General features: G+C 40.5%; 1 protein-coding gene across 1 annotated transcript in view; it reads left to right on the top strand.

The window, feature by feature from the left end:
* adgra1a (adhesion G protein-coupled receptor A1a) overlaps positions 1-15,312 on the top strand; it is a 36,814-nt gene that overhangs the window by 16,637 nt on the left and 4,865 nt on the right. Inside the window, exons 2-4 of the mRNA XM_030754317.1 lie at positions 2,941-3,068; positions 4,749-4,872; positions 6,630-6,781. Of these exons, the coding sequence (XP_030610177.1) occupies positions 2,941-3,068; positions 4,749-4,872; positions 6,630-6,781 (404 nt within the window). The remainder of the gene's footprint in view (positions 1-2,940; positions 3,069-4,748; positions 4,873-6,629; positions 6,782-15,312) is intronic.

Raw genomic sequence — 15,312 nt, 5'->3', positions numbered from 1 at the left:
AGTATCCTTGGGCAAGATACTGAACCCCAACTTGCTCTCCAACGCAAGCGTCAGAGTATGAATGTGTGTGAATGTTAGTAAGCAATTAGTAAGCAATTAGTTACTCATGGAAGTGCTTGTATGAATGGGTAAATGTAAACGTGTTGTATAAGTGCTTTGAGTGCTCAGAGTAGAAAAGTGCTATATAAGAACTAGTCCATTTACCATTATTAGCACTTTTTCTGTAGGTCAAATTGGTAACTTGAACATAGTTGTGTTGAATTCCATGAGGACTTTGGACTTCACTTCTATCATGCAGGAACTGAAATGCTGTTTGTACTGCTTTGTTCAGTTCTATGGATGTCTTTCTGTAGAAACTGTGTCAAAATCTCTGTGCTAACACAGCCATCTCTTAAAATCATCTGGGTCATTGGTAGTTCATCTCTGGTTATTGGTAGGGTTTAAGTTAGGTTAATGTCCACCCATTTACATGTTCAAAACTTCTAAATTCCATCCAGCCATTCTTTTCTGCTTACAGATTTTATTTATTTGTCTTTCTTTATTTTATATTAGTTTTTTAACTTGAAGTTGACAAACTGTGTTCTTTAAATTACTGTGATTTAATAACAATACAAATAGATAAATAGCAACTTGCAACAATTTCATAAATGATTAAACTTCTGATAAAAACCCCACTAGAGTTACTACGCTCACTCCCCAGATACATCAATAAGCACTGGGCACCAGTTACCATGATTATATATGTCCTTCCTCTGACCACTATTTTAGATGGTAACCACTGCATACTAGAAACACCCTAAAAGACCTGCTGTTTAGAGATTCTGTGACCAAGTTCTCAAGCCAGTCGGAGTTTGGCCCTTGCTAAATTCACTCGCCCATTTTTCTTGTTGGCAAGACACTGACTTCAAGAACTAACTGTTCACTTCATGCCTAATGTACTCAACTACTGAACGGATTTCACTGTAACTAAATAACCAATGTTATTTACTTAATTTTAATGATGTGGATGTTATCAGTGTGTTGTTGCACTATTTAAGAAACAAATACTTGAATATCTGTGATGGACCTCTATTGAGAATGTAGTAATTGTGCAAATGTAATGTAATGTAAATGTTTCATTAAATATGGCCTGGTGGTGTTTGTGTGAGCTTAGTTACAAAAATACTTTCTGCCTAGCTACTTGGCTTGGCACAGTTATATTCCTTTTCAGAACTTTTTTTAGTTGGATGCTGCTTGATAAACATGACCCTGTCCCAATTTCTTTAAATGTGTTGCCATCAACTTCAAAAATTAAACATTTGATGCTCTTTCTATGTTGTGAGTAAAATATGAGTTTACGAGATTAACATATCATTGCATTCTGCTTTTACTTACATTTTACTCAGCATTCCAGCTTTTTTTGGAACTGGGGTAAGCCAATGGCAACTCTACTCACTGGCTCTCATTGACATTGAGGCTATGGGCATATATTTGCTGAATCAGCAGCAGCTTGCTAGCAGAGTAGATTGTAGGAACAGAGGCCTTCAAGCAGGGTTGGATTAACTTAAAAGCAGACCCTGATAAAACGACATTATCAACCAGGACACTATAATATATATATATCATTAACAGTGAGGTTAATGATATATATGAAGCTTAAATATGAAGCTTAAAGTCAGTGTTTTCTATGATACAAAGGTAGCTTTATTTATTTAATTTTTAAAACGAGGCCGCACTCTCCACGCTCCTGCCCGCCCCGGGCTCACTCTGGCCCGTCCAAGGGTCTCCGTGTACATCCCCTGCATCCTCCACTTTAAAACGAGTGCGGCCTCGTTTTAAAGTGGAGGATGCAGGGGATGTGCAGGGAGACCCTTAGCCCGGCCAGAGTGAGCCTGGGGCTCTCCACGCTCCTGCCCGGGGCGGGCAGGAGCGTGGTGAACTTAACAAGTTTCCATGGTTAAGTTCACCATGGAAACTTAACCTGGACCAAATTACGTGTGTAGAGCTTTTATTTACACTCGGCCGCCACATTTTCACTGATTATATACAGTATGTTGTAGAGCAAAAGAGACTGTCTGCCTAATATTGTGTGGGTCCCCTGTTTGCTGTCAAAATAGCAAATACTATTTTGCTGTCAAAATAGTATCTGGCACCAAGATTTTAGCAGCAGATTCTTTAAAGGAGACATATCATGCAAAATCCACTTTTTTAGCCCTTAAATACATTTTGTTGTTTACTTTGAGTATGTAGGGGAGCAGGAAATTTAAATGCATTCTGTCCCGGTGCGCCTCTTGGGTGAGGTGTTCCGGGCATGTCCTACCGGGAGGAGGCCCAGGGGCAGACCGAGGACACGCTGGAGAGATTATATCTCGCAGCTGGCCTGGGAATGCCTTGTGGTCCCTCTGGATGAGCTGGTGAAGGTGGCTTGGGAGAGTGAGGTCTAGGCTTCTTTGCTTAGGCTGCTGCCCCTGCAAGCCAGCCCTGGATAAGCAGAAGAAAATGGATGGATGGATGGATGGAGGGTCAACTGTAAGGTTAAGGCAACTTATGACCTATATAAATCTTAGATTAATATACCACTTTTCCAGTCATACTGATGACTCAAATTGCTTTAGACTATAGGTCATGGAATGCCCACTTGAGCTTAAATTGTTTATTTATAGAAGATGGGAGCGGACGGCACATGGGCCATCGTTCAGTACTATATCTAGGCTTGTAATTTAACCTCACAACACTTGACCACTGGACACTCACATGGGATTTTTCAGGTTTTTAAGTGGGTTGTAGCACTCTTGAATTTGGGAACCACAGGTTTATGGTATACTAGGATACCATAAACCTGTGGTTGAAATGATACTTTTTATGTAGCTTCAGTCTTACTTTCTATCTGGAAAACAGTAGGAATATAAATTTATTTTATCATCTTTTATAAAACATCCCTCTTTCGCTTATTTTTTTCAGGATCTAAAGAAAGTGTTATCCTTCCCTCCATACCCTGGGGATTACCTACATCCCGTGGTGTATGCCTGCACTGCAGTTATGCTGCTCTGTCTACTTGTCTCCATTGTGACGTACATTGTCCACCACAGGTGAGATAATATCACATTTTTCATTGTAATTAAATATTCGCAAGCCCATATGTGTGTTGTTACTGCAAAGGCCTCTAATACCTCAGAATGCTTTATAATCATCATCTTGTGTTTGTTAAAGTTTGCAGCTTTCCAAATAATCAGTCTGTGTCAATGATAACACAGACTCTAATCCAGAATCAATGTGCAGAAGCAAGTAATCTACTGTTTTTGCTCTGCAAAAACAGCATATCAGTTCAGATCAAGGAGCTTAAGCTGAAGAAGAATCAATAAAAAAAAGCCAAAGAAAGACACAAGGAAAAAGCAGTAAATTGGAAAAATCAGAACAGGAGTATATTGAAAAACACAGTGGTTTACCAACTGGTGGCACCTGTAAAAAAAAAAAAAAAAAAAAAAAAAAGGAAGAACAAAGAAAAAAACATGCAAAAAACAAACAAAGAAAAATACCCATAAATATATGAAAAAAATTACTACACAAACCAACAGTCTTGTGTTTTGGGTGTGGGTGTGAGTGACTGAGTAAGAGTGTTAATGTCTGTTCGGGGGGTCTGCTCCATTACATTGAAGTCCTAAGGCCACACATGCCTTATCAATATGTTCTGATACATGTCCTGATGTTACAAAGTGATAGGGGCTCTTAACTTTCAAGGCGCAATCCACCCATGCCAATTTTGTGCTCTTTCTCATAACATTTCCCCCTGGCATTCCAAATAAATATGTTCAAAATATAAATATTCCAATTATTACAGCCATATAAAGTGCAAAATATTTTTTGTTGTTGTTTTGTGTGTTAAATAGTGGTGCAATTTTGAATAAATTGCATAGTGCTATGCTGTAAAAATAGCTGTGTCCACACCATTTGGTCACTTGTCTCTACACAACTTTAATACAATAGATCCTAACAGTAGTTTTTTAATGCCTAAAGAGGGTTTTGTGATGGTGCAGAATGCTAAATTCTAAGGGGCAGATTTATTAATAAAACACAGATCTTGAGAAAATTATACATATAATGTATAATCATGATTTGAGATATTCAATTTTTTTTTGATGCAGTCTGCTAGCAACGAATGCAATCATCAGGTGTTTTTTGGTGCAACACTGTCTTTCTGACCAATTTCACCTAATGAGAATCATCAACCTCCAGTATCCACTTGCCAGCTAATCAAATAATACACATTTTTCTCTAGTGACCACATGTTGCCAGGGGTTCACTGAACATGCTTTAGGCCTGTGTGACTGAGGCCTTAGGTGACATACTCTCCTAAATGTCACTTTTTCCCTTTAATACTTCCAAAGTCCAAAGCTGATTATGTTCATTTCTACTACCTTTTAGCTAGCAATAGACTGTCTTTGTAATATTCAATTCATCAAAATTTTCAATTAAATTTTATTCATATAGCACCAAATCACAACAGCATTCGCCTTAAATGGACTCTCCAAGACCTTACAATGATACAGAGAAAATCTCAACAATCAGACGAGCAATTGGCAACAGTAGGAAGAAAACCTCTCTTTTAACAGGAAGAAACCTCTGGCAGAACCAAGCTCAGGGAGGGGCAGTCGTCTGCCGTGACTGGTTGGGGGTGGGGGGAGGGAGAGAGGAGAAAAGATACACTGCAGAAGAGTGGCAGAGATTAATAATAACAGAGTGACATATTTAACTTTTCTTTTTGTTTGCAGTGTGATCCGAATCAGCAGGAATGGCTGGCACACACTCCTCAACTTCCTCTTTCACACAGGACTGACATTTGGAGTTTTTGCTGGTGGAATCAATCAGGTCAACTTACCTTTTGTGTGTCAGATTGTAAGTGTTTTGTTATTGGTTTCTTACTGTTGTGATGTTTCAAAGTTCTGTTAAGGGCTCTGTAGAGAATGATGACCTCTTGGACCTCTCTCTGTAGAGAATGATGACCTCTCCCATTAACCTCAGACCTCTTTGTCTGATGTTAATGGCAAACAGGCCTTGAATATCTAGTGTGACCTGTTGATACAGATATGCATAATTACTAAGCTTTGTGACTCATGTAGTTTAGCAAAATTAAAAACACATTAGCATTTATTTACAATATGCAAATATTGTTTATTTTATAGTATGTGATGTCACAAATCAAGTAAAATATGAAGAATTCTAGGTTTAGAAAATTAATGCAAAAACATTAATGTTTGCATTATTATGTGAAAATTAATGTTTTTGCATAATAAAAAACAAAAGGAAAACAGTCAAACACTGTGTAGACATCAGGACAACATGGTCAGGTTACATTGTACTTTAATAGGTACAACTTGCTAGTACTGGGTTGGATTCCCTTTTACCTTGAGAACTGCTTTAATTCTCTATTGCATAAATTCAACAAAGTGCTGGAAACATTCCTCAAAGATTTTGGTCTATATTCACATGACAACATCACACAGTTGCAGCAGATTTTTTTTGGCTGCACATCCATGATGCAAATCTGCAATGTTCAGAGATGCTTTTCTGTATACCTTGGTTGTAATGAGTGGTTACTTGACTTACTTCCTATCGGCTTGAAGCAATCTGACCGATCTTTTCTGACCTCAGGCATCAACAAGACTTTTTTTTTTTGCTCTTTTTTTTCAACCATTCTCTAGGAATGGCTGTGTGGAAAAAAAAAAAAATCCTAGAACTCAGTGGAAATAATACCAGCCCATCTGGCACCAACGACCATGCCACATCACTTAAATCGCCTTTTTTCCCCTATTTTGAGGTTGGGTTTGAACTTAAGCAGTTTGACTTGATTGTGACTACGTGACTAAACTCAGTACTGAGTTGCTGCCAGATGAATGGGTAATTAGATATTTGTGTTAGCAAGCAGTTGAACAGGTTTACCCCCCCAAAAAAGAATATATACCCATGTAAATGAACAAACAAGGTTATCTAGGTATATTGCCAAATTATATGTATATATTGCATGCAGTTTTGCAATTTATCTAACAAATTCTTCATACTGGCTGGTGGTTGCACTGCCATGATTTATAGAGATAGGCAAAGGCCAAATGTTGCTGGCCTATTTTTAACAATTATTGCATATTAACACTTGCTTATTAACACTAAATACAAAATACAGCTGAGGAGTTTGATAGGTTTTTGATTATAAATTTAAAGGACAATTTGATCTGATGACAGCACTAGAAGAAACAGGGGAATACATTACGTAGGGTATAGAGAGGAATAACTGATATAACTATGTTTAACAACATACACAAATAAACTTATATTAAGATCATGTCTTACCTTCAAGGGTTCTGCTTCGGCACTGCTTTGCCATAATCTCACCAAAGTGAATCATGAATTAATTACAATCTCAATATGTTATTGTTCAGTACAAAGAGAATTAAATGCAGCAAAGTAGCACAATGTCTTGCCTTGTAGCTCAGTGTACAAGTGGACCTTTTAATTTATTCAGTGGAAGTATTCAGTTTGCAACATTTTGAAAACCTAATAGAATAGAGTGGATTTTTGTTGTATGATGATTCCCAACTAAACACTTAAACATACACCAGTTCATTAGTTTTGATAAACTCTATTTCTGCCTGTGTTAGGTTGGCATTGTGCTCCACTATGCTTCTTTGTCTACCATGCTGTGGCTGACCTTTACTGCTAGAAACATCTGCAAAGATGTTTCCAAGGACCCACTTCAGCGACAGGATAGGAATAGGCCTTCCCAGACTCGCACCAAACCAGTCATCCTCAGGTAAGCTGTAAACAGGTGTCTGTAGGTAAAAGCAGGACTGAGAAATGTTCAATAATCACCAGTGTGTGAGTAAATCATGAATTCACTGGATCCTGTTAACAAGCAATCAAAATTGTGCTATATGCCTGTTCATCTTAGCTGATATGATGCCTGACAGGAGTTTCCATGTTGTACTGAGGCAGGTTATTGGCCAGTAGTTGGATGGGAAAAATCCCTTCTGGGGATCCTTGGTGGAAAAGGAATGTCCGACCTTCAGTCAGCTATTCCAGGTGTGCAGCCGGTTCATTTGTGCTGCTAGTAGATGTGAATCATGTCAGGGCCTGGTGCTGTCCAACTCTTTATATGTGAGACTCTTTCTTGAATGTCTGCCACTGTGATGGTCACTGGAGCCTGTTCAAAGAGGTTGCTGTGGTCTGCTCTTAGATCCACTAGCCACTGAATATTGGTGCTGTGTGTTGCATTTTTCTCCCATATGCTCTTCTGGTATTGTTTTGTCTCCAGCCTTGGTGGGGGGTGCTGTTTTCATATTGTTCCTTTGCCACTGAAATTACACCTTGGATGGTTTAGTGGAAAAAAAAAAACTGATTTATTCTCCTAGCTTCTATCTCTCTGATATACCTCTTCAGGCAATTACCCAAAGCTGTGAGTCTTTGCTTGGCAGTCTGTAAGTCTGTTGTACTTCTTATGCACCCCTTTCTTCATCACACCTTTCTGCAGCACTGATAGCTGGTTAACTTCCCCCCATGCTGCTTTGATCTCAGCCTCTCGGGTCTTCTGCCAGAGGCCTGGGAGCCTGAGGGTCCTGTGCAGTATCTTAGCTGTTCCCAGGACTGTGCTCTTCTGCACAGTCCTGCACGGTAGTCCTGCACATGCCGTGCAGAGGCCCGTCCTCCTGGAATCTGCTGAAGCCATTCTCCCAGTTTGGGGGTCACTGCCCCAAGTGTTCCGATTACCATGAGGACCACTGTTACCTTCACCTTCGACATCCTCTCCAGCTCTTCTCTGAGCCCTTTATAATTATTGAGCTTCTCGTGTCCTTTCTTCTTGATGTTGCCATCACTTGGTATTGCAACGTCTATCACTTCAGCTTTTCTCCACTATTTGTCCACCACTACGATATCCGATTGGTTAGCCATTACAAGTTTGTCTGTCTGTATCTGGAAGTTCCACAGGGTCTTGGCTTTGTCGTTCTCAACCACCCTTCACGGTGTATCCCATGTTGACCCTGGGACTTCCAGGTCATACTTGGTGCAAATGTTCCTGTATACTATGCCAGCCACTTGGTTATGGCATTCCATGTATGCCCTGCCTGCTAGCATCTTGCACCTTGCTGTTATCTGTTGGATTGTTTCAGGCGCATCTCTGGACAGCCTGCACCTGGGGTCTTTCTTTGTGTGGTAGACCCCAGCCTCTATTCATCTTGTGCTCAGAGCTTGTTCTTGTGCTGCAGTGATTAGTGTCTCTGTGCTCTCTGTCAGTCCGGCTTTGTCCAACCTTTGGTAGGCTTTTTTGATGTCAGCCACTTCCTCTTTGGTGGTTCATGCCATGCAGAGGCCCATCTCTTCCTTCTCTTCCTGCTCTTGACGGAGACGGTCGCATTCTTCCTCTCTCCCTGCCCTCCCCATCTCTCCGCTTGCTGCTTGCTGTGAGAGCGTCTCTCACACACTGTCCGAATAAGAATAAGATTGAGAGCAACATGGATCTGGCAAACTGGGCCCTCAACACCATTGATCGAATTTTTTTTTCCACTATGAGATCGGGGAAAGGGGAGCCTGCGTGTCCGAGTGGAACAGACCCGGTTGGATACGTCATCAATTCTTGGAGCTTGTGGAGACCTGTGTGCTTCTCAGGCCTGGAGGTCGAGGACGTGGAAGACGCCTAAATATTTGGCTATGTGGTAGGGGTATCTCTCTTGTTTGGGCTCGGAGGATACCTGATTTACCGGAAATTAAGAAAATCTGGGCAGCACTTCGACATCTGCAGAGGCTGCCGACACAGGTGGATGGGCTGTGCAGGGCCGTACAAACTCAGACTCAAAGCCTGTTGGACCTGAGCGTGCTCGCAGGCGAGAGGGGTTCAATCTGGAGATTGGTTCGGTTCTGCACGGTGAGGACGGTAAACTAATGAATTTGGAATATTGGATTACTGAATGGGTTCCCCAGTGAGACTGAAAGCTGTTGGAAAAAAACAAGCAGCCTGTTCCAAAACAACATCTGCATTATCAGGAATTCGGCTCCCGAGCCGGCCTTGGGCTGGCAATCATATCTCTCCAGGCCTATGTGTGACGGTCGCTCTCCCCCCTCGGCCCTCTCTGTGATTTGTGAAGCTGGATCTGGTGTACCACGGCCGCTGATGAACTTCCACCACTATCAGTGAACTGTTTTGGCTAGGAGCTGGCATCTGGTCTCCACAATGCCCCCACCCTCTCATCTCCGTCTGCATCCCCTCCTGATCCTGACCTTACCCACCATATTGCTATCCTGGCTTTAAATGTGCAAATATGCTTTTGCTGAGGTGTTTTTTTTTAACCTCGTACGGTGTTTATAATGAATACAGTACGAGATGATTTTTTTTAACCTACCTATCCCAGTGTATCTCTTTCTGTACCTCCTGCTAAAGGTAGCGCTGCAAGTCGGCTGCATGACCTCAGGACACCTGTCCCCCCGTGTTTGTGTTTGTGTTTGTGTTTGTTGTATTCTTGGATGGGTGCTCTGTTAACTGCAATTTCCAATGTGTGAACTTGTTCACCCACATGGCAATAAAACCTTCATTCATTCATTCATTCATCCTTTCATGATGGTTCCTGTTCTTGCTCCTCTTCTTTCTCGGGTTTCTGCTGCCTGAGACAGAAGCACATTATCCTTTATTCCCCTCATCATCCTGATGTACTGTACTCATGGATCTTTGCTGTTTCTTCCTTCCTTCTCCCAAGCATAAAGTCTCAGGGAGCTGGATTTGGGGTTAAACCCTCCACGCATTGTAAGGAGCTTTCTTGCCTTGACATCAGTGGCTTCTGTCTCTCTTTGGCCAGCTTGTTATCCCAGCAGGGTATCTGACAACTGGCAGAGTATAAATTTAAATAAATTTAACTGTCTTTATTTAATACTCCTGGGTGACTTCCATCATTTATCACAGAATGTAAAGCAATTATTCATAGTTCATCAGAATAGTCTTTACTTTTTTCTGCATAAACAATACAAAAAGTTGTTTTTAAACCAACAACAATCTTTGTAAAAATGGGTGCTATTTCAAATCCTAAATGGCTAAATGTTTAAAACCGAAAAGATGCCAAACAATCATTGACAGTAAGAACTAAAGCCACAAGTTTCTCTCATACAGATTAAAGCTGCAATGTGTAACTTTTATAAAAAACAAAATCTGTTTTTTTACATATTTGTTAAAAGTGTCACTGTGTCACCAGTGTAGTGTGAGACAGATAATCTGTGAAAAACATGCACCACTCCTGGTTAAAAACAACCAGTCAGAGCCAGGAGGAGGGTCTTAACACCTCGTACAAGCTGCTCAATGCATAGACCTTGACACCGCATTGAGCGGGGCGTCCCATTGCTGTGACACGTCAGTACGTCGGCCATATTGGATGTGAATAGAATAGAATAGAATAGAATAGAATGCCTTTATTGTCATTATACAGGATGTACAATGAGATTGGAGGACCACTCCTGTTCAGTGCCATGTAACAGAAAATCAGATCTGTGCTGTAAACTAATATAAGTGAATGGACTGAACTTCATAAAGCACCTTTCTACAAAATTATTTAAGTTAATGTGTTTCATTTACACATTCAAATATGCACTAACATACACTGGGAAACTAATAGGCACAAAAAAATAACATAACTTTCTCTAATAATTAAAAATTTTAGATAATCTGCATATGATTAGGGTGCAGCTTCAAACCAGTGTATGTATTTCTAATGTTTTTTTGAGTGTTTACAGCTGCCATTTGTAACATTTGTAACAGCTAACATTTGTAATGCTGTTACTGTGATGATATATGTCTACAATAACCAGATCCTGACATGTAGATATAACATATGCAGGTTTATGAATTAGAAAAAAGATTTTTATATTCACTGATTTTTTTAATTAATTTAAGTATTATTAATGACGATCTTTATGGCAAAAAATGGACAAAGTTTATAAATTAAAATGAACTGCAAAGGAGACTGATCTACTTCTTTTTCTTTTAACAGTAAAACTGTATGCTAAAATTATAGATCCACCTTTTATTGCATGCAATAAAAATTTATGGTTAAAAAGGTAAAAACAAAAAAATGCTATATACAGTGGAAGCCACTCAAAGTTGCCGCTCCCAGCCGGCTGACAGCCGGCTGTCAGTCGGCTGGAAGTCCCCCTCCTTCTGCTGGGCGTATCTACTTCCCAGCATGACCACACCCCTTTCCCTCAAGAGTGTCACCAAGAGATGGCGCTTTCTTCACAAAAACTTTGACTTCTGTGATTCAGAAATGTTTTGTTAACATTTCATGCTGAAGTATTTTCACTGTCTAAAACAAAGCTGCAACCAGTGGTGGAACAAGTTTGGAAAAACCAAAAAATAGACCTTTCACACATTTTCCACTGCAAATCACCAAACATTCTTTTGATCAAATTATTTTTGTGAATCTAATAAATAAGAAAAAAAATTTTTTTTTTTAAAGTAGTGCTGCACTGAGCAATCTAAGCTGTCTCCCTTTTCAGTCTCCTGTTACAAGTCCTGCATGAAGTTCCACTTTTATCAATTATAAAATTATTTTATAAGTTACCTACTAAAGGTAGCTAATAATGTGCCATGGGCATTAATATGAACACCCATTGCTTCCTCCCACTTCTGCTCCCTGGTGTCAAACCTGATTTGCATGACAGTATTGTCCCAGATGTCCCATCAGACAGCCTTCTCATAAATGTGTATTGAAGATAAACTGATTGATACTCACGAATCCTGATTTTTGTAATTTTTTAAAAGGCTCTTAAAAATAAACTATGAATTACTCAAAAATAGCACTTAACAATGGGTTTTATAGAGTGATGAGCACAAATTGGAAATCTTTGTTCAAATCATAACCGATATGTATGCGGGAGCTCAGGAGTGAGGTGCAACAGTGAGCGTCTACAGCTGTCTGTGAAACACAGTGGAGGTTCTCTCATGGTTTCGGGCTGCATTTCATCCACTGGTGCTGAGATCTTGTTAAAAATCTTTTATCAGGACAGAAAAGTCTCAAACATGCTGGCACTGCAGTAAAAGCATGCCTGGATAGAAAAACACACAGTGCCTTTGACACGATGGATCACAACGTTCTTTCGTCGTGACTTGAACATATTGGTCGTAAAGGCACAGTTTTCTCATGGTTCAGATTTGATCTGTCTTAGAGGTCTTTTTCTGTAGCCCTGGGGGAATATTCCTCTTTCTCAGCCAATATTTGTTGTGGTGTGCCTCAGGGGTCCATTTTGGGTCCAGTCTTGTTAAAGACTGGTTAACACAGAACTTTCTTACTTTAAATGAAAACAGGACAGAAACTATTGTGTTTGGAAGTCGTATCCCTGTGGATAAGCCAACTGACATCCTTGGCCCTCTTGCGTTTTACTGCTCCTTGGCTGTCAGAAACCTCAGAGTGTTTTTTGATAGTTCATTTAAATTTGAGAAGCAAGTGAATACAGTTGTAAAGACTGGTTTTTAACAGTTACAGCTAATTGCCAAAGCTAGATCCCATCTTCCTCCAAAGGACCTTAAAAAACTTATTCATGCTTTCATCACCTCTAGATTGGATTACTGTAATTCTCTGTATTTGGGTCTTGAACTTTCATCTCTCCATCGTTTGCAGGTAGTCCAAAATGCTGCTACACATCTTTTAGTAGTGGCAGTGGCGCAGTGGATAGGTGCTCGCCTTGCAACCGGAAGGTTGCAGGTTCGAGCCCCTGTCCCTGCACTGTAACCTTGGGCAAGACACTTAAACCACATTGCCTAACGGTAGCGCTGGTCTCTGGCTGCTTGACCGCAGATGCTTGCCTCTGGATGAGTGATCTGGAACCATCATTTCGTTGTGTGCCTTGTGTGCACAATGACAATGAGTTGAATCAAACATCTAACAGGTACTAGAAAGCATGAACACATCACTCCAGTTTTAGCAGGTTTACACTGGCTCCCTGTCCAATCTCATATTGATTTTAAGATTCTTTTACTTACTTTTAAAGTCTTAAATGGAATGACACCCAGCTATTTGGCTAAGCTGCTCAAACTTTATAACCCCAAGAGAGCACTGAGCTCATCTAGCCAGATGCTCTTAGTGCAACCGAGGTCTCATTTTAAACATAGAGGGGATCGGGCTTTTGCAGTCGCAGCCCCTAGACTGTGGAATAATTTGCCATTTTATATTCGTACTGCAGAGTCCATCCAGTCTTTTAAATCCTCTCTAAAAACTCACCTTTTTGCCTTGGCTTGTAATTTGAGTTCAGTTTGAGTCCCATCAGGTTTTATGTCGTGGTGTCTCTTGTTTTATTTTGTTAGTTTTATCGCATCAAGTTTATTTTATTTCTTGTTTTTTAGGTTCATGTTTTATTCTATTTTATTCATCCATGGAAATTTCTTGCTTACTTTGTAGTTGATCTTGTAAAGCACTTTGGTCAACAATGTTGTTTTTAAATGTGCTCAAGAAATAAAATTGACACTGACATTGGAAAACTATCAGTCATGGATTGGCCTCCCCAGAGCCCAGACTTAAACATTACCGAGGCAGTGTGGGAGTGTCCTGACAGCAAATGGAGCAAAAGGCAGAAACATCCAAAGAAGAGCTTTGGATGACCTTCAAGAAGCCTGGAGAACTGTTCCTGAAGACTACTTCAGACATTACAGGAAGCTGCCTCAGAGAGATCAGACTGTGCTGAAGAATAAGGAGGTCATACAAAATACTGACTTTCAGGCTACATTTTGAACCTTATAAACTGCATTCATGTATGTTTCAATAAATGGCTGCACCTGTTTCCTGTAAAATATAAAGAAATTAGAGATTTTGGAGTACTGAGCCACCAAATTAAAGTGAATTAGACCAGTGCTAACTTTATGGAGGTGGGGGCAGGGAAATGGTCTGGGTGATGTGACTGAGAGCAAAGCTCATGGTGCTTTCCGGAAAACGGGACGTTCAAAGACTACCAATAAAAGCCAGCTTAGAACACTTTATGAATTCTGTAAATTTAAGGTTTTCCAAGTTGACATTCAGTTTTTGGTGGTTTATTTTTTGGTGCTGAAACCGCGAGTTTCTCCTGAGTAGAGTCCGTGCTCTCATTACTGCCCCAAGTTAACAAGAATGGTCTGAGTGTCAAAGTGTCGGAGTTTTCCTGAATGCATCCAAAAGTGGACTTTTATCAGTCGTGTTCGCTCAGAAATTTCTACAGACAGAGAGATAGGGGTGGGCGGGAGCTTCTTGGCTGCAGGAAGTGTTTTCTGTCACACCTGATCACTGAGAGGTGAAAAGGTATCACTGTTATTTGCATCACAGAGCAAATCACAGTGCAAATCAACAAGCATTAAAACGGGAAAAAACGTGGTCAGTTAAATACAAACTGCACTGTTTTTACTGTCATAAATACTTTCTGTTGTTTCCTCCGAAGAGGGTACACTGTCTTATCACTGTCTTAATAGGCATACTTAAACGTATACCTATTAAGACAGTGATGTTGTCTCTTAAAATTGCCGCACTCAGCTGGTGAGCCGGCTGCAAGCGGTCCACGGTGGGGGTGGGAGAGAGGGAGAATTCCTTCCACACAAGAATCCTCTGTAATGATAGTCTGGGCTCTTACTTGTCTGCAAAGGTAGTTTCTGCAGACACTCTTTTGAGCGCCGCTTTCAGAGTGCGCGATTTTAGGTGCCGTTTACACGACACTCTTTTTCATTTTGAAACGGCGTCGTTTTGATGTGTTTCACCCTTCCGTTTACACAACAACGGAGTGAAAACGATGTGTTTCGGAAACGGGGTCCAGAGTGGAGTGTTTTAGAAATGCACCGGGTTGCGTTCTCGTGTAAACACTTGAAACCAGGGTGATTTGAAAACGGGTGACTCGCACATGTGCACTATGGTTGCGACGGCCACAGTTTTTCACGCATGCACAAATTGATAAACAGTACTCGCAGATTCACGAGTGCTTTTTATGCTTTTTTTGTGTTTTTACCGTTTTGTAATTCAGCGTTGTGTACACTAGCGATCCAACCTCATCGTCAGTCCACACAAAACCTCTCACATTGGCCGTTTTGTAAGTAATGAACAATTTGCTGCGCTACCTACTGTCATGCCACGCAAACTTTGCAAAGAGAAAACCAACGCCATCGTGTGGCCTGGCATGGGAACTACATCGTTTTCATCTTTTCACGTGTCATCGTGTAAACACAGATCGTTTCTGAACCGCTATCCTGTAAACGGAAGGCTGAAACGCATCAAAATGACACCGTTTCCAGTGGAAATGGCATAGTGTAAACAGGGCCTTAATTTACAGAAAAAGACAAAGTGGTTTGTGGCAGGCAGT

This window comes from Archocentrus centrarchus, chromosome 19 (genome assembly GCF_007364275.1).
Source record: "Archocentrus centrarchus isolate MPI-CPG fArcCen1 chromosome 19, fArcCen1, whole genome shotgun sequence".
NCBI classification, from domain to species: Eukaryota; Metazoa; Chordata; class Actinopteri; order Cichliformes; family Cichlidae; genus Archocentrus; species Archocentrus centrarchus.
This window is presented reverse-complemented; position numbering and strand designations above follow the sequence as displayed.